Source organism: Scomber scombrus, chromosome 6 (assembly GCF_963691925.1).
Source record: "Scomber scombrus chromosome 6, fScoSco1.1, whole genome shotgun sequence".
NCBI classification, from domain to species: Eukaryota; Metazoa; Chordata; class Actinopteri; order Scombriformes; family Scombridae; genus Scomber; species Scomber scombrus.
The window spans coordinates 19,175,430-19,198,717 of NC_084975.1; the positions used below are offsets into that span (position 1 = coordinate 19,175,430).

At 39.2% G+C, this 23,288-nt stretch overlaps 3 protein-coding genes across 5 annotated transcripts in view; 1 reads left to right on the top strand and 2 right to left on the bottom strand.

Annotated features, from left to right (window-relative positions):
• Positions 1-23,288, bottom strand: part of dnaja (DnaJ heat shock protein family (Hsp40) member A) — a 75,364-nt gene that overhangs the window by 33,957 nt on the left and 18,119 nt on the right. The gene's annotated exons all lie outside the window — the stretch shown is intronic.
• On the bottom strand, positions 1,550-5,056 carry LOC133982460 (SH2 domain-containing protein 7-like). The gene is made up of 8 exons (XM_062421512.1): positions 5,020-5,056; positions 4,791-4,918; positions 4,131-4,288; positions 3,455-3,544; positions 2,794-2,959; positions 2,556-2,711; positions 1,798-2,454; positions 1,550-1,691 (listed from the first exon to the last, which is right to left on the bottom strand). The coding sequence occupies exons 1-8, from the start codon at positions 5,054-5,056 to the stop codon at positions 1,647-1,649; spliced, it is 1,437 nt and encodes a 478-aa protein (XP_062277496.1). The 3' UTR covers positions 1,550-1,646.
• Positions 8,764-23,255, top strand: tbc1d2b (TBC1 domain family, member 2B). 3 transcript variants are annotated; one of them, XM_062420157.1, is made up of 13 exons: positions 8,764-9,135; positions 10,585-10,735; positions 12,320-12,494; positions 13,679-13,830; positions 14,075-14,328; positions 16,240-16,659; positions 16,894-17,004; positions 17,208-17,404; positions 18,041-18,535; positions 18,625-18,742; positions 18,938-19,123; positions 20,149-20,270; positions 20,604-23,255. In XM_062420157.1, the coding sequence occupies exons 1-13, from the start codon at positions 8,794-8,796 to the stop codon at positions 20,797-20,799; spliced, it is 2,919 nt and encodes a 972-aa protein (XP_062276141.1). In that variant the 5' UTR covers positions 8,764-8,793; the 3' UTR covers positions 20,800-23,255. The 3 variants fall into 3 exon arrangements, with proteins under 3 accessions (XP_062276141.1, XP_062276142.1, XP_062276143.1); XM_062420158.1 differs by lacking the exons at positions 8,764-9,135; positions 10,585-10,735 and adding an exon at positions 11,467-11,568; XM_062420159.1 differs by lacking the exons at positions 8,764-9,135; positions 10,585-10,735 and adding an exon at positions 11,816-11,830.

The following is a 23,288-nucleotide window of genomic DNA, read 5'->3' on the forward strand; positions in this document are numbered from 1 at the left end:
TTACTATAACATGAGGATCTTTTTTTCTTTCCTCCCTTTTTCCAGTGTTTCTCTTATTTTGCATAAATTTAGCACATTGTGTGTTTTTTAGAGTTGCTCACAGGTGCAGAAACCCACTGATACACAATCAGGCAGCTGTGACGTAATTTTAATCAGTTAAGAAGAAACACACATTTCCCTCTGTTTTCCAGTGACACTTTATCATCTGTACCTCAGCTGTGATAGATGAAGTAACAAATGTCAAAATATTGTTGATCTTCTAGGTTGAATAAGTTGATTTTTACTGAATTAGAATAACTTGGTTTGCACTGCATGATTTCCCGGGGGAAACACCTTATTACCTTGTTTCTATCATTCATAATCTGAATAAAACAGCACTGTGTCTGTCCTTGTATTTAATTGCTTATAAAGATAACTACTGTATGATCATAGAAAGTATTCAAATGTACAAACAGGCCTTTGAACTATTATCTACACTGTAGGTATACTGGCTAAACTATAATTAGAAAGTAAAAGAGCACCAGATGATAAAGATAATGATGACATTTTAACATCTTTGACTCACTTCCCCATTGCTGGCGTATACAGGCGGTTGAAATCTTTATGCAAATCTAATTTCCTTTGAATGAAGTGCATCATTGATGGTAGCAGCCTTTAGTCAAAGTGTGTAGTCAAACATCAGCACACTGCATATGAGGGTTTTGTTGAATTTATACAGTGAATATGTTTCCTTGCAGCAACTACCTCATGTTTTACTGGGATGTTTTTCAAGGCATGATAGAAATACATCACTTAACAAAAACATACAAGAAGAGTTTTGATCATGAAAATTATAGAAAATGTTCATGTCCATTTCACATTCCGATATATTAGTTATTTGCATTTTGTGCTCTACAAATAAAATGACTGTAACCTGTTCAGTCAGGTTTTCTTTTACTTTAAAGATTGTTATTTTTTTGTTACTCATCATCATATTGTTATCTGTCTCCTTTTACATAAAAGGGTAGAGATTTAAACTCTCATTATATGTCTGTATGTCAAAGGCTAAAGCAATACTTGGATTTACAAAAAGAAATGAAAAATGAGTTGAATTACATGAATTACGTTCATCTTAGAGATTTTTTACAGTACTTCACTATGAATGACACAGAAGACATTAATTCACTCATTCCCCACTGAAAAACATTACAAAATTGCACAAATTGATAGAATTTGGCAAAAAATAACCTCTTTTTGTGCACCCCACTCCTCCTTTGTATATAAATGAAGGCAGTTGGCAGTAATCAAAATACAGGAGCAGTCTGGCATCTTCGCTGTGCTTCATCTCATCACAATTTAACATAAACACCCAGCCTGCATATTTCTGCTTGTACTTATCACCCAGAAAAAAGGGAGGTTTTGTTTTAGATTCTGTCATTTAATCTCAATATAAAATATGTCTTGCACATTGGCTTACATTAAAGAAAATGTAAATACATAATTTTTTGATAAATACATTTAAAGACAAAACTGTAATTAGAATAGTGTGAGCTCACGTTAAATATATATATATATATATATAAAAAAGCCGTTATGGCGTATAGTAGACAGTGGTAGTGTCGTAAAAAACGTAAACATTTCCTTCAGTAGTCACAGTAACCTCTTCATCATTTCTTCTTGGCTTCAGGAAAGAGCCATTTCCACTTGTCATTCTGCAGGAGGTTAACAAGTTCATTGTTAAATAAATAGGGTGAACATTAAATGCAACTTTTGTAGAATTAAGTATTGATGGGAATGCATTGTGACCACATTACTAACCTTTAATCCCCAGAATGACTGGTGATGTTTGGGTTTGATGTCCTCCAGAGGCTCGTAAGTGTCGGCTGTGTCACCGTGGTCAGGAATCAGCTCATATGTGTTGTCATGAGGAAAGCGTCCAACGAGGGCTTCAGTGGGGACCTCGGCGTACACTGAATCACTGTGCAGCTCTGATGTGAAAGATGGGGTCCCAGTGGATGTAGTGTGTGGCCTGCCAGCCAGGTGGTAGACAGCACTCTCACTCAGGTAGTCCAGGCTGTGGGTGCAAAAGTCTGTCCCTTCTGCCACTGGGCCATAGCTTTGGGCTTGTCTATTGGGTTTTGGGGAAAGTCTTGGTGGTGTGTTGGGGGGAGCCCTCAGCCTATATGAATGTTCTTCATCAGGGCTGTGGTCCAGGAGTGGTAAAGACCTGCTCTTGCAGTCCAGCGGGCCGAGCTCAGAGTACACAGAGACTGCTGGTCTAGATGGAGGACTACACCTGTTGATGTTCTGATCCTGTTTTGTGGACCTTCCAGCTAAATTGTCCTTGCAGATGTGTTGGGCTCTAGGTATCTCCCTGGGGGGTTGCTTCCACAACTGGGCATACAAAATCTTGTCATGGTCGTTCAGCGGGCCACTCTCAAGATGCCTGCTTCTCCTTGGCAAAGGTGGTACTTCCTGTTTTGCAAAACGAATCACATTGTTAAAGTCTGCTTTGGAGATGTCAATGAATTAACAGTTTATAGCATTATTTCCTGTGATTTTGCGATATCACTTGCCTGTAGTGTCCTATTGCTTTTTGGTGGCCGTGTCGGTTGCTGCTCTGAGGCCGAACTAGTTAGTTGTTTTTGCACGTTGTTCACAGCTCTCACGGTGGCCACAGGCTTTTCTTTAGGGCTAATCTGGATGATATCATATAGCTCTTCATTCAGCTCCTACATAAAACAAAACACAAGTTAGCACTTTATCCTCGATCAATGCTGCTTAAAGGAAGTAAGTCAAGGAGTTTTGTCTCACCTCAAAACATGAAGAGGTCAGATACTCTCCAAAAGGCTCAATGGGACTCGTCTTGTAGTATTCTATCAGATTACAGACAGAGTTATGTCCCTCAGTGTCTCCAGAGACTACAAACTGCCTCGATTCATTTTGGCTTATCACAAAGTGTCGACAGCGATCCCTGCCTCTGTAACAGAAAAAAAGATATATGTGAGTTGTATGTTACAGTTAGAGTGATATTGTTTCAAGCAAACAAATTAAGGAAATGAATTATCTTTTTAAAAATAAAACAAAAAACAAAAAGAAAAACACTTTTTTAGTTCAAATTGCAGCTTGATTAAACGGTCTGACATGAAATCTGAGGTTAAACAAGCTGAAGAAAACAAATAAACAAATAAATGAATAACATAAGCAGCCATTGAAGGGTTTACTTGAAATATAACTACAGCTGATTTGTCACGTAATACTCACAATACTCTTTACAATATTGACTGTGTTGTTGTTTTTTAAACTTACAGAAGCAGTATTGATTTGTGAATAATATTATATGCATCAACACATTAACTCTTTTACGTTTTGAGTATAGAGCTTATTTTTAAACCCAACCAATGCCAGAATTAGCCTGTACAGAAAAAGTTTCACCAGTGGACAACTTTACAACGGCCTCTTTATGGGCACTCACCTATAAGACAGTATGTACCCGATGGCCTTATCACTGAGACGGATCAGGAAACAGCCTTGCTCCTTTTCTCTGAGTATTTCTTCAGCATTCCTGTAGACAAACCAAGGAAAGCTTTAATACTGTGACCTCAAAAAACACCAGTACACAACTGTATCCCAGAAACCCATTTGGCATGAGTTTACAAGCACAGTGAGGCCTATGCTGTATTTTGAAAAGGCAAATTGCGTAATTCACCTTGGAAATGATATTGTCTCAAAGGAAATTCTGCTATGGGCCCTTTCCATTTACCAATACTATTGTGATGCAACTATCCCTTCTGCTCATGTAGGCGTCTACTGTATGTATGGAAAGGGCTGTAGGTGAAAGTAGGTGGGTTAGTTAATGGACACTTTCAATCAGAAAAAAGGTTTGTTGAATCCATAATTCCCTTAGCTATATCAATGGTGAAATTTGGTGCTGAAAAACTTCTTTACGTGCCTTCAGTACTGACCAGACCTGTCCTAAATGTCTTTACTAAAATATCACTGCACCTTATGTACACATGGACTTAGAGTATGTATTTGCTCCACTTTATATAACAAATATATATATATATATATATATATATATATATATATATATAAATAACATCTTCTATATTAAAAATCTAGACAGTCAGATATTTCCAGCCACTTACTTTCTGGAGATGAAGCCCAGGAACCAGGTGGGGAAGAAGCCGTTTTGAACAACAAGTGGCACTTGAGTTTCGATGAACCACTTTGAAGCCAGTTGCCTGAGTCTTCCTTCAGCATGTGAATCTACTGATGGTTCCCTTTGCTCCATCCTCGCCCGATCCTAATCCAAGTCACACAGACGGATGATGAACACAACCAACAGTCATTTCTCAACATATGCAGCCAGGTTGCACTTTAACCGTCTAATTTGTTTATTTTCCAGGAGGCGTGAACCAGGTACTAAAAGCAGCTCAGTGTTCTCATCTTTATATGTGATGCAGTTGCTGCAGGAAAATGCATGTGTGTACTTGAGCTTAAATTGTGTTTAGACATACACCACACAAAATGTAATCAATATTTAATAATATTATTAAATAATAATAATATCATTTTGTTGTACAGGGTTCACAAAACCTGTTTAAACCCATGATATTTTTATTCTAAGGTTGTTTTCCCTTTTCTTCCAATGAGAGTTTTTGACTGTGTTACACCGACATTATTGCTGGTGGTGGCCAGACTGTTTAATTAGGAAACTCTCACTTCGCATGATGAAATTTCATTAATAAGCTAGTCATGTAAGCAGTAAGTGACCAGTTCTGGTGAGATCAGAAAATCTTTCTTACCTTGAAGCAAAACTTTAGACAGCTCCTGAGGAAGGGTGTTTTCGTGTGTCTCTGATTCGTTGTCTTTGACCCTGAAAAAGATCTGGATGTCTGTTGTTTGTGTGGTATGTAGAAATTCTTCTCAAGCCCTAGAGATAAAATGAAAAATTGTTAATGAGTCTTCTTGCTTAATTGCAAAGCTCAGATACTGTTATTAAAAGTTATTTTTCAGCTCAGATGGAGTACTTACCTTTCCTGGAGATTATGTGATTTGACCCTGGTGTCATTTCAACAAACATTAAAATGCTTCTTTCAGCTTCTGAACACTCTGCCACCACCTACTGAAGTTATTCTGAGGGAGTGTGACCCTATATGTGAGATATAGGCAGATGACATTTACAATTACATACATTTTTCCACCGGCTTGGAAAGCAGTGCTTCTCAGCAACGGCTCTGCCTCTCTCATTTGCATGAGAAAGATGGGCTAAAAGCTGCCAAACAAAGCAAGAGCTTCCTGAAGAGAAACGGAAAGTAAGCTACACAGAAACTGTGGTTTGTGTGCACACGAGTGCATTGGCTTGCAAGAAGAGATGTTTTACCCACAGACTGTTTGATTACTGTAGTAACGGGGGGATCATTTGCGTCATCACCTACTTGTACAATTATTTCAGATGAGGTGGGACCAAATGTGTGAAAGAATGGAAATGTTTGTGAATATCCATTAGATTTGCAGAGATTTTAGAGGGGACAAACAACATTGAAAAAACATTTCATTTCCTAGTCTTGTTTTTGAGTCATGCCATAGATAATAGCTAACTCATTCCCCCCATGGCTCAGACGGTTGTCATGAATCACCTCCATCGGTTTCTGCTCCGTGGTAAACAATAGGAACTCCCAGTGGGGGAGACGCAATAACCCGAAAAAATCTTTGTCACTCTTAGCGGGATGTGACAGGATTACTGCACTCCCCAATGTTAACATTGCTCCATCTTTGATCACAGAAAGAGAGTGCTGCTACTGTTCCCAATTACTGCTCACGTTATGTAACCGATCAAACAGTCCTGGTAAATGTGATCAGTGTGGTGCTGTATGTACACTGTTTATTTTAGTACCATATAAATCTTGTATTCCATATGACTAACTATTGCTACAGTGCCATGACCTGAAATTTCAACATCATCTCAACAGTCACTTTTACATGTCTGTATGAGTCATTATTTGCTCCTCTGGGGGTGTGGAAAGGCTTTGGGGTCAAATGTTATCATTGATTGGGTTCGTACTATATGTACTGATGTAACTTTGAGGTAAGCAGATAAAAAAAAGGCAGCACATTTGAGTTATCAGACAGTAACAATATCAGACAGTAAGACTATGAGGGGGATGTAGGGCTTAAAAGGTCACAAGTCAGTTGACGTCTGTAAAATGCCATCACAGTAGAACCACTTCACCACTTTTCAGACTATCCCTCAAACCTCAGTGTACCACAAGCAGCCTCACCATAATCTCCCAAAAATAAGACAAAGGTTGGCCTGACCAAAAATGATCTTGTTACAAAACAGTAAAACATTTGTTGTTATTTTTGGCTTTTACTGCATTGCATTTGATTAGCAAATCTGATCTACTAGCATGTTGGAGTCTGCAACTATCAACCTACATAAACTTTAACAATAAGCTCTGGGTTCAGTGAGAAATTGATATATATATAGATATTTTTTTTTGTAATTTACATTTTTATTCATTTCAACTGAAGACAAAGCATGCTTAATACAAAAGTGCAATAGTGAATTCAGTCATTGAGGAAATTGCAGAATAAACAAAAAACAATCAACAAGTAGACAAAGGAGAGTAAAATTTACCCCGTCCAGTAACTGATGTTTCTTGTACACTTATACACTTTACATACTTTGCACATACTCATACACAGACATACATATTCTGTATCTTTCAAAAAAAAAAAGTAATGTTGAAGTACATTTCAACATCACATACAATAGACTGGAAATGTAAAAGATGCCTATCGATCAGTTAATAGTACCTAACAACATTTACCTAAGAAATGTATGTAAGTGCATTTTTAGATACTGTTCTTTTTCTTTTGGTAATGTTTCTACTGTGACTTGATGATTAAGATGTTTACACTGGCAGGAAGCACAGGTACAGACAGAAAGGTATGACATGCAAGAAGGGTTCACACCCAGGTCAAACAAAAGGGGCGGTGTGGTTGTAAGCCACAAGAATCCCTAGTATTTTAGTTTTTACTACATTTATTAACATATTTGTTAAAGTTAAAAAATGTGACGTTTTCGAGAACTCTGAAAAAAAGCTCTGTTTCATCTCAGTGGGTTTGTTTATATGCGCACCAGTATGCTTTTTAGGATGAAGTTTATGGGTTATCCTGGTTGTGTGCTTTACATGTAATCATAATAATAATAATAATCATATCCTGGATTCAGACACCTGGATATGTTATCTGGAGTACTCCAACAAATGCCAGTGGTATGTAAACAGCTTATCCCAGTTTCTGAACATTCTGTCTTGGTAGAGAAATGAGTGGCTGAGACGTTGAGGCCGAGACGTTAACGCCGAGATGTTAACGACATCTCACAAGGGATGTGAAAAAATAGGTTTCTTATGTACCATTTAGATGTCATATCCCAAATAAGAACAGAACCAGGATACTAATGTGAACGTAAACAGACTCACTGACACATTAGATTGTTTTTGAGAATTTTGTTATAGTGTTGAGAAAATCAACTGGTCTGATAGCATGAAAATTCCCAAAATTTAGAGATATGATGGAAGACCTTTTGTATCTTCTTTAATTTGATTAATTGAAATTAAATCAGCTTTGGTGGGTCCTGCTTATTATCGTATCTTGTGGTTGTGTCTTTTCAGAGGGGTTCTTTACAATCTAGTTGAAATAATGATAATAACATTTCTTAAAATCATATAACTAGAAATAGTTGACACAAAGAAAACCTGGGGCAGAGTAGTGATTGCTGGTTGTTCTATGGGCTTCTGGACATAAATTAAAGCTGCCACGTATACATGTCTTCTGTGGACACTGCACTCAATGGGAACTTAACAGGGTACAAACACAATGTGGTGGATAAGGTGACAACACATTTTTGTTCCTAAAAATGACTTCATATAATTGTTGTCTGTTTTTGTTTTCATAAGAGGTTTTTAAAAATACCAGTGTATTGGGTCTTGATGAATCTCTGGGCCACTCTGACATTCATTTTGAAGGCTTTGTGCAACAATTGTATTAGTGGGGGGGGAAACTGCAATTTGTATATTACCGTTTTATACAATATGCAAATTGAAGCTCCCTCTTCTGGCAGTGACTAGGAACTATTCTACTCTTTGGCTTTGTACTTCTACCATATATGTGTTTGTCATCGGTTGCAGCAGGCTTGTTGCTTCTTTATCCTCCATGTTGAAGTATGGAGTATCATTTTTTTAATTTAGCACCTGCAAATTTTAAGAAAACTGTAAAAGGTTTGTTTTTATTGTTGCAATATTATCTGTATGGATTATCTTTGTAAACAATCCGCATATCCTAATTTAAGTTTTCTTTGTGAAACTGTACAGCATGTAAATGTATCTGTATCTCTTGTGTAAACTCTCTTTTGACCTTCCTTTTAACAATCTTTGTTTTCTGCTTTTTCCTTTGATTAATGTAACTCTCACACTGGAGAGTGCCTTGAATAAGCCCCCTAGAGTGTTTTTTGCACATCTCCAACACATGTCATGTTGTCCATATGTTGAATCTGTATAATTTGTATATGTGTAGACTAATAAACTAAAACAAATAAAATAAAAAAATAAATAAAAAAATGAGGCTACAAGTTGCTCTACTCTTGTCAAACATCACCATCCAGTGGCGTTCATGCCCCACACGCACTGCTGAAAACAGACTACATCTCCCATACTCCACTGCGCCATAGACAGGCAGTCATGCGGATGGAAACAGGAGTGGGCATCCGCTGTGCGCTGCACGAAGAAGAAACTTCGAGGAAAGATGCACGAAGAGGAGGATGGCAGTGACACAAACTCCTGCACAGCGTCCCGGATTGTGGCCTCCAGGTCGGTGGACGTGGCCGACACCGAGGGCGCGAAGGAGCAGACATCCAAGCTGTGCGGCTACTTGAACAAACTGTCCGGCAAAGGGCCTTTGAGGGGGTACAAGACACGGTGGTTCGTGTATGACCCGAGAAAATGTTATTTGTATTACTTCAAGACTCCCCAAGATGCCTTGCCACTGGGTCACATCGAAATAGGCGATGCGTGCTTCAGCTACGATGTGGAAGGAGAAGAGGGTCAGTTTGAGATCCGCACTGCCGGGAAAGAGTTCCTCCTGAAGGTAAACTTTTCAGAATGTGTGTGTGTGTCACTGTTTTGCTGTCATTTGCTACTTCCTTTCTCATTGTGGAAAAGCAGACACACCCATCACTGGACAGATTTATTCCGAGCTTTGATTTTTGCTCAGCTGTTGCAGCTGACAGGGATCTGTTTTGACACACAATAACTCACTTTTAAAGATCTCCCACCAGGCTTGTTTTAAGATGTAGCCTATGTAAAAGACTGTACTGAGAGCATTCATGTGTGTCTGATTTTTCCACACAAAAAAAAGTTCACTTATCATATTAAAATCCTTAAAATAACATCTGCGCCTTCTCTTCATTAAAAAAACAAATCCAGATTCTGTGAATATGCAAATATTTTTCACACAAGATGTCTCTACTTCACTGTCCGTTCACTGTATGTGCACTGGAGGCTTCAAATTTCCACAACAAACTTGCTGCACTCAAGTTAAATATTAGACCAGGATTGGCTCCAAACTAGTTGTGGGTGTCACAAACCCTGCTTCTAGGTTTACACATTAAAATCAGATATTCAGTGAGCTCAGAGAAACTTTCCACTTTCAGCAGATGTATTAGTGTCAAACTCTTCATATACATCATTCTGCACAGTGAAGCTCAAACCTTGAACTGTTGGAACAAGAAGAAAAACACATTTTTGAGTGGAAGGGGACTTTAAGTAAAGCTGGTTAAAAATCTAAGTCATGTAGCTAATGTTTACTTGACACAAGCTTAATCAACACATGATTCAGCTGATTGCCCCCAAAAACACACTGTCAGCTTCATACACTGTTTATGTTGAGATATCATTTTAAGATTTATATGCACATGAGCTCACCCGCCCTCATGATATATCTCTGCTTTGCAGAAGGGTCACAGCATCTCATGTGACATGTTACTTTGGTCTTCTGTGCTGTCATATGATTATGACAGGTTTCACAACCAAGAGATGTCCCTGGTTTCACTCGGCCTGGCTGCCTACTGAAGCCTGCATCATCTTCAACAGATGGTGTGAATGGTTAATACCAAACAGCTTGCCTGGCCGGAGGCTGGAACTGAGACTGAAACTAGTGTCTGCGCTTTTTCACATGACTGATCTTAATACTAACCTGCTATTTAAAGTGCCCTCAGACAGTAACAATATGTTTTATGTAATGACACAGCTGTTACTTCACTTATCTAGGTTTCATTCCATTAGTATTAGATTAGAGTAGTCTTTAACCTTTGACCTCTACAGCATGATCAGTTTCCACTTAAGATTTCTCTCATCAGTTTTTTGAAAGTCAGGCATTTTAATGTTTATCCACCCTATTGAGTAACCGTGTGTGTGTGTGTGTGTGTGTGTGTGTGTGTGTGTGTGTGTGTGTGTGTGTGTGTGTGTGTGTGTGTGTGTGTGTGTGTGTGTGTGTGTGTGTGTGTGTGTGTGTGTGTGTGTGTGTGTGTGTGTGTAGTCTCCCAGCAGGCAGGTGATGCATTACTGGCTCCAGCAGTTGCAGCAGAAACGATGGGAATACAGCAACACACGAGGCTCCGGACAGAGAGACAGCTGGAGCTCCCCGACCCTGGCTTACCCTCATGCTGGCCTCGTAGGCAAAGACAATGGTAGGCAGGTACACACACACACACACATGCACACAAATGCAGTATACAGTGAAACAATCATTTTTATCACATCCATGCACAGCTCGTAAAGTAAACACATGTATCTGATGGATTAATGTTTGCACAAGAGCTGCACACACACACTGGTCAGAATAATTTAGTTGTACAAGTTCCTTCACAAACAGTGTGTAGGCAGATATATGTCCAGCATTGGTTAAATAGGATCTACTTTATCTGGGGTGTGTTTGATTTTTTTAATATCACAATATGGGGAAGTAGTTAAGCTGTGAATTCGTTAGTTTCATTGCTGCTTAAATGCCACTAATTCTCCACCTTGTTTTGACCGTGGCAGCTAAGTGTAATGAAGTGTGTATGCCTCTTCCTGTTTCTGTCATCATATAGACACAACTTCAGTTTTTCATTCTTTAGATGTTCTTGTTTGTAAATGTTTCCTAAAAGCACACATAATCATGCTGTCAAAAAATATCAATACTGGCGTATCAGTATGCCTGATTAATATCAGCATTTGGCAGCTGCACACTGGAAAACTCAGTAGTAGTTGTTTCAAAGGCAAAGTTAAAGAATAAAAAAGTGGTTTGACACACTTTGATGTTTTTTTTCTACATGTCTTTCATATCTTGTGTTATTTCGATCTCAAAAGTCCTTGACCTTTTTGTCAGTGAGCTGTGAGGAAATGCGTGGGTGCAGGAAAGACCTGTGAGGTCAGACTAGTTTTTCAGTAAAGTCTGCTTAACTGGAATCTTACCTATGACTGCGAGGAGGACATTAAATGTTTCATGCTGCTCCTTTTAGATGGCTAGGGAAAGATTAAGGTAAGCCTTTCTTAAAAGTGCAAACAAGGTGCTGGAGTATCTTGTAATTGCTGCTGACTATACAAGTTTAAGGATACAGCATATTCAAACTGGTTGGTGCACCACTTTGGTTCAGACTGATATATCTCAACAACTTGTGGATGGATTGCCATGAAATTATTTACAGCCATTCATGGCCCTCAGACAATGCCTCCTACAGACTTTGGTGATCTCTTGACTTTTCTTCCAGCATCACCAGCAGGTGAAAGTTTCCACTTACCAGGTGAAATATCTCAACATCCACTGGATGGAAAATTTGATACAGATATCTTATGTTTCTCAGATGATGTATCTAGCTGGTTATCCTCTAACTTTTCATCTAGGTTTTATTTGCAATATCTTAGCAACTATTGGAAGGATTGCTGTGAAATTTGGTGCACATATTCATGATTGATATATTGTAATTATTTTGATGCACTGACCTTTCAGCCTCACAGAGCACCCAGACTGTTGGCTCTGAAAATGTCAATACTAAGAGTTCAAAGGTTTTATTGGTGCTAAAGCAGTTTGATCATTGTCATCTTTGAACTGCAGTCTAAGAACTCACAGCATGTGTTGGTGGTGGCCAGTGGCTTTCTCTGTGGGTGTGACAACATAAACGTGGAGCTGCTTTGCCCCGCACTTACCAGCTAATGTGACACAAAAATAATGTAATGTACATGTAATGCTTTATTGTTAGAATGTTAATCTAATGGTCTCTGTTCAATTTCAGATTCCTTTGTCTTTGAAAAGCTCAGTGATAGCATGGAGAAGGTACGCAGCGACTTTGCCATGGAGACAGAGACAGATGGTGGAGGAATGGTGGGGATCCAGTCAGCCAGAGGGCCTTCTGCTGCGTCCACAAACCCTCTCAACTTCTCCCTCAAAAACATTGGTACAGAACTCCGGTGAGAAGACATATTAGATATTGTACCATAGTTTTTAATTAGGAAGTATATATTCTCGTCTTTGTTTTCAGCTCCTGATAAACAGGCAAAACTAGTTTATCTGCTACCGTATGTGCACCAGTAGCGCTGCACTGAGGAAGAAAATACCTCCTCGGTTCTTCCTGAGGTTGACTGCAGCAGAGGAAATGGTTACATCCATAGTTCACTTGCTGTGGCCTTACGCAGCCATCGTCAGTTCCCCTTCTGGGGCATACAACACATCTATTCAAATGATCCTGCACTCGAAAATGCTGAAAATGTGACATGTGGATTGGAATTTGCGCAGTGATGGATCGAGAGTGTAAAGTTAAAAAGCTGATATGTCGTCTGCTCCTTATAACGAGTCTGTTGTACATGATTTAGCTTCCAATATTTTAAAAATAAAACCAGGTCTTAAATAAACAAATATAAAATACACTGAAACTACTTGTTTGCTGATAGTTTTTACTCCAGATGATCCAAATAGGGGTATAAAGATTGGCTAACTGTATGCAGTAGTTTTGTGTCTAAATCTGTATGTTTATTAATCCTTCAGCTGTAGCTCATGATCAAAGCAGAAGCAGTTAAAGCTCAAGAATGTAACACCAGAACCATCGTATTAAAAGATGTGGTTGCAGTTACACTCATGAAGAAAGAATATGCATGATTACAGTTATAGCATGTCTGCTGTGGTAGATGGACACAGACGACTGAAGGACTTAGCTGCAACATGGTTGGTGTAAATGAGGTGTGAGGCCGGCAGACGAGCTGCTAAGCAAAACTGTTATGTGTTTGCAGATATTTCACATTCAGAGGTGTGAAAAACATGTCATATAATAGAGTTATGGTCAGCTACAAGTCTTTTAACTTATATTCAAATATACCTTACTGAGGATGTTATTTTTGATGATTACTTGAAATGAGTTTGTAGAGGTGTACTGTAGTCTTGCTTTTTATGTAGCTGCTGTTCTGTGGTCCAAGGTCAACAAAGGCAGTTTGTGCTAATGTTATCATTTACAAAGTAAAAAAAACAAACATTTACAGGCTTCACTGCAGATTGTCCTTGTTCTCTGTGGATTTGAACAGCTTCTAAATAGTAGCAGCCACTTTATTCCCAGCAAAGCACTGGTCTTACTCACTCTCCCGTCTGGTTTCTGTTCTTTCAGGAACTCCATGTCTTATCTACGGCAAGGCCGCGGAGCTGAGGGCAGGCGCAGTGTGTTTTACACCGGCAACAGCAGTGCAGAGGAGTGGGAGCTGGTGGATGCCCCGCCCAAGGACTTCCCCGAACAGAAACATCATCCAGACACGCACAGAAGTACGTTCACCCCCTGCTGCTTTACTCAGCCTCTGGCCAGGGTTTGGTACTCACACTCAGCTTTTATATAGATATATGTTTTTATTAATTCATCCCTCATTTGCTATAACAATAATGAAAAATAGGCAATCATTTAATTTTCTTTCTTATTTGTAGTCTCTTACCCATATGTACAATTTAAACCTCTAGGTAGAAGTCGCAGGCAAATGAAAATGGTGAGTGATGAAACTCTCCTCTCTCACAGATTCCTTTGGATCATCATTTACTTTTGACTTTGTGCGCAATCCATCGCGGCCTAAAAAGCCTTTGCTTCGAGACATGATCGGCACTGGGAGGTTTGGGCGCAGCGCTGAGACACGCAACACCGAGAGCTCGCCAGTCGAGTGCAATGGCAGCAAACCTCTGGAGATGCAGCTTCGCCTCCAGACCCAGCAGGAAGAACTGAACCGCATGCAGCAGGAACAGACCAAACTCAGAGAGGAGCTAGCCAGTCAGAAGGTAGGTGGGCTGAACCGACACCAAGCATGGGACGGTTACATCGTACCTTAAGCACTGAAACACCAGGAGTTGTAGCATTTTATCACTGAATTGTGATGCCTTGATTTTATTATGGGTGAGTTAAACCAACTTAATTCAAACCAGAGGATGGTAATACTATTCACCCTCTCCTTGGCATTGTTCCATGTGTATTTATCTTGATAGGCAATATTGATGATGTCAGTATTATCCAAATTAGTGGGAATACCAGACTGGCTATAGTGCTTTTACTGTCATTTAAGTTAATTCAGCACAAGCCTGAGGTTGTGACATCCAGCTGAGCTGTTTGGAGTAATTTTGATGATCTCACTAATACAGGAAGACAGCAGATGATTAGTCATGCTACCGAGAAGCAGTTCTCCAAACAACAATCCCCTGTGTCATTGCCTCCCATTACTCTTCTGTTCTTGGCTGCAAAACTAGCCAGATAAATATTTAATATATATACATCTGCTGTGAGGTGGTTGACTGCTCTTTCAAACTTAAACCGTCACAGCCAGAGGGACCAGTGTTGGAGTTTCACTGTTCTCGCCGTACCTGTGTGGATTCTTTCTGGGTACTCCAGCTCTCAATGTCAGCTGCGATTAGCTCCAGCTACCCCGCGACCCTTTAGAGGATAAGCAGTAAAGAAAATGGATAGATGGATGGATGGATGAATAAATTCCTCACTGAGTAAATGAGTCACTCAGTATAATCCACAACATTGTGGATGGTTTTTTAGCATTTCCTGCCTGTGTTAGAAAACAGGTGCAATTGAAAGCTGTATCTTTCAATTTTATGTCACAGTTACTGTATCTGGACTTGTACAACCGGGTGCATGTGAGTGTTCTTGATTGCACATGCCAGACACACATCTGTGCAAACGTGTGAGCCAAGTATTTTCACATTGGCTTGAATTTTCATATGCATACATACATAATGATTTACACAAGTATGATAAACTTTATTATTGAAGTGCATATTCTGAAATTAGTTAAAGGTGTCTCTGGGTGTAGTGGTGGCTGTGATTTAATGTTGCTAGGTCAGCATGACTGTGTCCGCTGTCAAAAACTAGCAGGGTTTCCCCCAGGAAATTGTTCAGTAGTTAAATCATCCAGATCCTCATGCATCTGGTCTCATCATTTCATTATTTAGTTAGTAATCGTTGGCCAAAACATCCATCTTTTTTGTGTAAAGTAGTCCCTAAGATGATGTTGTAATGTCATAATTTTATGGAAGTGTGTTTCACTTGTAATTTTGTTGGCTTGGGGATTTTTTTGTGTGTTTAGCTGAGGTGGCCCACTTCTGCTGTAAAGCACTACAGCAAAGCCTGATCAGTGTACACTGATAGTGTTTGTGATTTTTGAAATGTAATAAATTAATTAGTTTGGTTTTATTAAGTAAAAAGCTACAAAATTGTGGCTGCTTTTTTTTTTCTAGTCACGTACAATATTTCTCCAATTGTCTACGTCACCACTAGTTTGTGGTTATAAGTCATAGAAAATAAAATTGTGGCATCACATATTATTATGCAAGTTAACAACTGTGTAATTTACACTCCAGAATGTACTTTGTTCTAAACTTGCAATGCCTCTGTTTGCACCCAGCAGTGTCAAGTATAAGAAACGTTGAGACCTGATTAAAATTCAGTCTATAGTTGTAGAGCTTTTTTTTTTTTGTTTAAATGATCAGCGTGTAAGCAAGTAAAAATTTAGCAAATTGAATATGCAGCTGGAAAAACATTTTAAAATCTTAAATAACGCATGAATTTCTGAATTCATGTCACGGGGGAATTTGACATTCATGTTTTTTATGAACCATGCAACTTCATTTTAAAGCATGATCCCCTGCCAGATGTTGTGTTGACCAAATACAACCTCTCTCCTTAACCAGGAGCTGGTGAGACTTCTGCAGCAGACTTTAAGAACCTCCCAGTGTGACAGGCAGCCGGTGCGGCGTCCAGCTCCAGATTCATCTGCAGACTCAGACCAGACCCAGGCTCCAGTAGTAACCCAAGAAGAGGTCACTCAGTTGGAAGCACATCTGCTTGACAAAGATGAACAAATCCAGTCCCTCTGTGGCCACATGGAGCGTCTCGCCTTGGAGAAGGAGAGCTTGCAACAAGAGCTAAAGGGGCTGAAAATAAAGGTGGGGGAAATTAACGACCAGCTGGGCATGTTGATGGAGACCATCCAGGCCAAAGATGAAGTCATCATAAAGCTTTCACAGCAGGACCCCAATCAAAGCAGCAACCCAAATGACTCTGGTTCACCACCTGCCATCAAAGAGCAGCAGGAACTGGACATCCTCAAGGTAAAGATAGAAACACTTAAACTAGTTTATAGTTAATAAAAATGACACATCTGCAGGTTTTGAGAACTGTAAACACTCTGAGGAGGACTTTGAGTGTAATATTAGAACTAGTGGAAAAGCTCATATTGTCTTGTCGAATTTAATGCTTTAATGTTTTGTTCTTTTCACTTTTCATTCTCTGGTTAAATTCTCAATCTGATTAACTGTTCAAACTGCATGTCTCTTCACTTTCAGGACAGTCTTCAAGGTTACAAATCTCAAAACAGATTCCTGAACAAAGAGATCCTGGAGCTGACAGTGTTACGCAGAAATGCAGAGAGTAGAGAAAAGGCTTTGGAAGCAAAGGTACCATCTTCTGTTTGTTAGCATTACTCCATTAAAAGAAAACGGGAAGTCTAAAGAGCTTTTGAGGGGAAGTCCAGTATCGACCTTATTGACCTAAATCTAAAAATACCAAGTAGGAAAAACTAACTGTTTTGGCAGGGAGTATAATAATAGTAATATAAATATAATATAATGCTTAACTTCTCTTCTCATCTTTGCTGCAGTATACGGCCCTGGAGGCCAAGTTGTGTCAAGTGGAGAGCAAGTATCTGGTCCTCCTTCAAGAGGTGAAGAACCCAGTGTGTTCCTCCTCAGTGCAGAGCCCTGCCAGTGAACTCATTTCCAGATTATTGGAGGATGCACTGCAGGCAGAGAGCCCTGAACAGCAAGAACACCTTATCTTCAAACCAAACACTGTCAGGTACGGACAATGCGAAAATCCTTTGTGAATACATCCTTTTAAATGTTGTCCGTATTGAAAAGTATCTTTAATTTTTCAAGAGAACTGATGGTAGAAGTATAGAGTTTTAAAAATTAGCTCTAACATTTTAGATTTTTCTACTGTAAAGCTGTAAAAGCACCTGGATGCTGTTAGTCTGCATTTTGTTAACAGTTTTACAAATAAATGCCCAAAGGTAGATGATGTCACATCATAATGAAGTAGAAATATCAAACACTTTCTAAAACATCTAAAACAAAAAATAGTTAAAAGAAAATACAGAGATTAAATTAAAGACACACTGGTGTCGCCTCAGTACATTGTAATGCACTGTTGTCATAAGACCTGTTATACTTTTAACGGGTGCAATTTAATTTCTCTTGACTGGAAAAACTATCTCTGCTGTTTGCTAGTGATATTCCTTTGACTTCTGTGCAAGCTCAGGCAAGCTTTGAAGCTCATGACAAAGTATCGTTAGAAATGAAGGAAATCCCTAACTGAGTCAGAACTGAAAGGTTAAGCAAATGTGGAAACCCCCAAAATGTAAACAATTCTTGAATTGAACATCACTGATTGATGATAATTCTTCTGCATTTTCTCTCCCATTTTCAACATTAGTGAGTATGACGTGTTTGGCTTCAAGACTGTTCCTGAGGAGGAGGAAGAGGAAGAGAAGCTTATTGCCAAGGTGAGAGCCTTGGAGCTGAAGTCTCTATCCATGACGGATCAGGAGGTGTCTGTCGGAGTGAAGTGGGAGAACTTTCTGGCCAGCACCATGAACAGAGACCTGGTGCGCTCCCCTGAACTCAAAACCCTGCTTCGCTGCGGTGTTCCCCACGAGCATCGCTCCCAGGTGTGGCGCTGGTGTGTCTCCATCCATGTCAAGAAGTTCCGGGACAACTTGCCGCCCGATTATTATGAGACCTTACTAAACGTGGCCCGGGAGAAGCCCAACCCGGCCTCGAAGCAGATTGAGCTGGACTTGCTGCGTACTTTGCCCAACAACAAGCACTACGCCTCCCCCAGTGCAGATGGCATCCAGAAACTCAGGAACGTCCTCATGGCTTTCTCCTGGAGGAATCCAGACATCGGCTACTGCCAGGGACTCAACAGGTACTGGAAAGGTTTCAGATGTTTAACTCCAACCAAGAGTCTTGTCATGCATTGTAAACATTCATTTTTATTGCATGTCATTTCCTCAGGCTGGTAGCGATTGCCTTGCTTTACCTAGATCAAGAGGACGCATTTTGGAGCCTCATTGCCATTGTGGAGGTCTTCATGCCAAGAGACTATTACACCAAGACACTGCTTGGCTCTCAGGTAAACAAGCTCAAAGGTTATATTGGAAGACACAGGAACATGTTGCTGCTTATCTCTGGTGTCCAGTGATGTAATGTTCATGTGATTGCTGCTCATGACTTACCAGAGCAGGAATGCATTGCAGTAATCACAACTGTATGCTTTTTCCATCTCTGCTGAATTTGATCCCATGTTTTCACGGTTGTGTCTGTGTAGGTTGATCAGCGCGTGTTCAAGGACCTGATGAGCGAGAAGCTACCACGGCTCCATGCCCACTTTGAGCAGTACAAGGTAGACTTCTCCCTCATCACCTTCAACTGGTTCCTGGTGGTGTTTGTGGACAGCGTGGTGAGCGACATCCTCTTTAAGATCTGGGATTCCTTTCTGTACGAAGGTCCGAAGGTAAGGGGTTGAGCAGAGAGTACAACTAATATCCTCTAATCTCCCATAGCCAGATGTTTCCAGAGAAGTGTTCAGAGCTCTATAGCTCATAAAAATTAGATAAGAAGACCTTTGAATGATAATGACATAGATTTGGCTGCGAGTTTAAATTTGCCCAACACAGAAGATGGTATCTATGGTAAGTTTTTTTGTTCCACAAGTCAATTTACCAGTTGGACATATTAACCCATTGTTTTTTCAACTTTATTTAACCAACATTTGTGTTTGGAGCTTGATAATCTGTAGCTATGGGAAATTAAATGGATTCAATAACTATGTGTGATGTGAAAATGGACTAATAAGGTCAACGCTCCAGGAAAACTTCTAGTATGCAGAACAACTTACTTTTGACACTCATTGTGTCAAAATTGGCCACAATACACTACCCACTATACACTACCTGCCCAGTACTAAACAGCAGATAAACAAAGTTCAAAGCTAAAGAATAACAAAGTTCAAGCTGATGATGGGAGTGGCGATGAGTCAGTGGTGACCAAAACAGCCAACAGAAGTGTCAAAATTGGACCTACATTCACCACATGGCCAAAACCACGACTGTAAATAAATGCTAATGTTGCCTCATGTTTGCAGGATGTGTAAATAAGCAATTATTTGCTAGCATGTTAGCCAAAACAACTTTTTTAGCCAATAAAATAGCAGAAGTAGATGTTTTTTGGCCTTTAGAAGAGTTCCCAAGTGGCCAAAAATAATTATATATATATGCAGCCTTAACAATGTAATAACCTATTATAACCTTAGGACAGTGGACTAAAGGACACTGGACTAAAGAGCTTGTGCCTCATAACTGTACCACGCTGTTTATTCAGATGAAATATTCTGTGCAGACATTCCTGTATTCATAATAAATACTGCTTAAAGTCTTCTGAAGAGTCTTTGCGTGTAAGAGGCGTGATGAGTTATGATCTGTGGTCACACGGGAGGAGTCATGAGGCGAATTTCATGGCTTTGATATTTTTTCTCCACAGATCATATTTCGCTTCGCTCTGGCTCTCTTCAAGTACAAAGAAGAGGAGTTTTTGAAGCTGCAGGACTCCACAGCCATCTTCAAGTATCTTCGCTGCTTCACACGCACAATCCTGGATTCAAGGTAAAACAACTGCAATTTTTGGTATTTGCAGCCATGTGTATAAGCACAACATTCCTGAGGAAGATGGTATGCTCTAGTAAGAAGGGTAATCATCATTAAACAGTTGATCATATCTCATCACTGTATGGTGCCAGCCTCCCTCCTTATATTTTCAGTTTTGGAAATTAACATCTTGTTAGGCTATGCTTGTGCACTGAGTGATGAAGCCAGCAATGTTAAATGTTCAATGTCTTAATAGGAATTAATTAAATAATTCTTATATCGCACAGCACAGAATAAAGAGAGCATTATTCCATACTCTAAAGGACTGTTTCTTGACCCTTTTTTTTCCAGGAAGCTGATGAACATGGCTTTTGTGGACATGAACCCCTTCCCCATGAGGCAAATCCAGAACCGCCGCTCCTTCCACCTGGAGAAAGTCCGTCTTGAGCTGACTGAGCTGGAGGCAATCAGACAGACCTTCCTCAGGGAGAGGGAGACATCTCAGGATGGACGGACCTTCGTCAGTGATGATGAGGAGGACAACTGAGCTTAAGCTTGTCACATTTTCAGGTGTATGAAGTATGAAAACAAAGTAAGGTCGACTCTGCAGACCAGGGATGCATCGCAGTTGTTAAAGGGAGTTCTTTGTAAAGAATCGTTGGAGTTGGTCTCCGTGTCCGAGCTGGACCACTCAACTTTCTACACATTCTGAGCTAAATCGCATCAAAGGACGAAATATGACCGGCCAAATGGGCTTCCTATCAGTATTCCTGCCTTTTATTATTTGTAAATGCCTTATTTGCTGTATGCTTGTTTTATGTGATGGCCAACAGTACGCTCGCCCATAGGCTCTTCAACCTCCAATAGCAAGTTTAACACTTGCAGTCCGAATCAGTATTTTTTTAAAACATGGCTGTGATCTTTTGAGGATTGGCAACTTTATGCCTGTTGAAGGATTGATTGTATTTTTTTTTTTTTACACTCGTCTCCATTAGGATGCAGAGTTTTCACTTTCCTTGCCCCAAGCTGTGGCTTCATTTACGTCTTAAAAGAAAATATTTTACTTAAAAAAAAATATTTTCTGCATTTGCCAATCAACAACACATCTCTTGTGTTTGATCCCTGTGTCTGTGGATGCACTTGAATCACTTATGCTGAAATTAGAATTTTGATTAAACTTTTAGTTTTCTGAGAATTTGAGCATTTTGGTAATTTTAAAATGTACATATTATTCCAGTTTGTCTGTGATTAAAACCAATAGACACAAAGATTTACCATTAAAGGTAGAATCAAAACAAAAAATCATTAATTATCACTGTCATGGAAAGCAACTTGGACATTTTTAACAAAGACTATGCTATTTTTTTATTTTAGCCATCAACTAATAACATTGGTCAGTTCAGTTGGCTTTATTTGCCCATATTTGGCAGACAGTATCACCATTTATAATGTCATATTGCATTATACCGAAGTGCCACTGAAGTTTTATTCCAAGAGCGTGTTTGTAAAGGTCAAACTTTTTTGCACCTATTTGTACTTAAATTCATACAGAAGTCTATAACCACCATTTTTTTATTTTGATCCTTATTGGCATCAAAACACCATATCAATGTATCCGATGATCAGATTATTTCAATGTTCATGTTTTTTATTAACCTGCCGTAAAAAAACAAAAAGCCCCTGCCCGAGAGTACTGCTTTTACATGTTAATGTTTGTTTCCTTTTTAAATGTTCTTGTTTTCCTGAAATGTGGGTTTTGTTAAGTGTTTAGGATTCAGTTCCCCCTGCCTTCAACCTGCTCTGCAAGATATTCTGTATTTGTACAGTATAATGCTGGGACTGTTTATCTCAGCCCTGTATGAAAATGCTGATGTATTTGCATTCACTGTCCTCAGAGTGGCAGCATAACATTTGTCTCCCCAGTGTTACACTAGTTCATCGGTACCCTCCACACAGTCTGAATATAAAGTTTACTATGCAGTGTTTCAGTGGAATGGACAATAGAATTGTGATTTATAACCAATGACGGGAACATTTCAGGAGATTGTTACACCTTTCTGTCACATCACAGGTACTTACAGATGACAGTAGCATTACCACCATATTTTAGCTTACATGTGTTAAATAATTCATAATATTAACAAACCAATGTGTTAAAGTTGCTCTTAAAGAAATCATTGTTAAATTTGGTTAATATGTTAAAACTGTGTTGTTTCAATGGGAATCTACAAGAAGGAACAAGCAAGTTTTTCTGACTTAGCCCCTTCTCTTATGTGCTGGTATATTGTATACATTTCTTTTATGTTTATTTTACTTTAAGCTGTTTACGGCTATTTAGTTGCTGTTATAGTAGTTACAAAAATTATCATATTTTCTCTGTTGCAATATTGTCCGCCAAAGCATTTTGCAGATTTTTTTTTTTTGAACGTCTGAACAAATGGCAGAATTGTATTTGTTTTGATGACACAAATGTATATGGAGAGAGAAAAAAAGACCATTTCATAGAGGTTGAAATCAAATGTATTTTTCCTTTCGAGAGCAGGTCTCTCTAAAGATCAAAATGTTCAATCTTGACCATGTCACACATAAAAAGTTATGTTTGCTTATGTCCATTCAGTTTGTCAGACGGCTCACACTGTAGAAGGTTTTTAATTTTTTCTCTTATTTCAATACACAACTCGTGTTCCAAGGAAAGTCTGCATGCATTTTTAATAATTTGTCAGTTTCCTTTTCACATTGAATAAGCTACATTTAAACATATCACCTTTTTCCTTTTTTTTGTTGCTTTTTCCAGCAGTGTATTGCACAAGTGTAGTGACAAGACGATTTCAGAGCATTATAGGGCACTTCACTCTTTTTATGTAAATCTGTTTGGTATCTTGTTAATCATTGGACAACAGAAATTGCAAAACATATGTGTTACAGAATCAAGTGTAAGCCACTGTATGTTTTTGTAATGGGCTGCCAGTTAAAAGAGAAATTCAATAAACCATGGCTGACCGAGTGTGTTGTTGCTCTTGTGTAGATGAAGCAGGA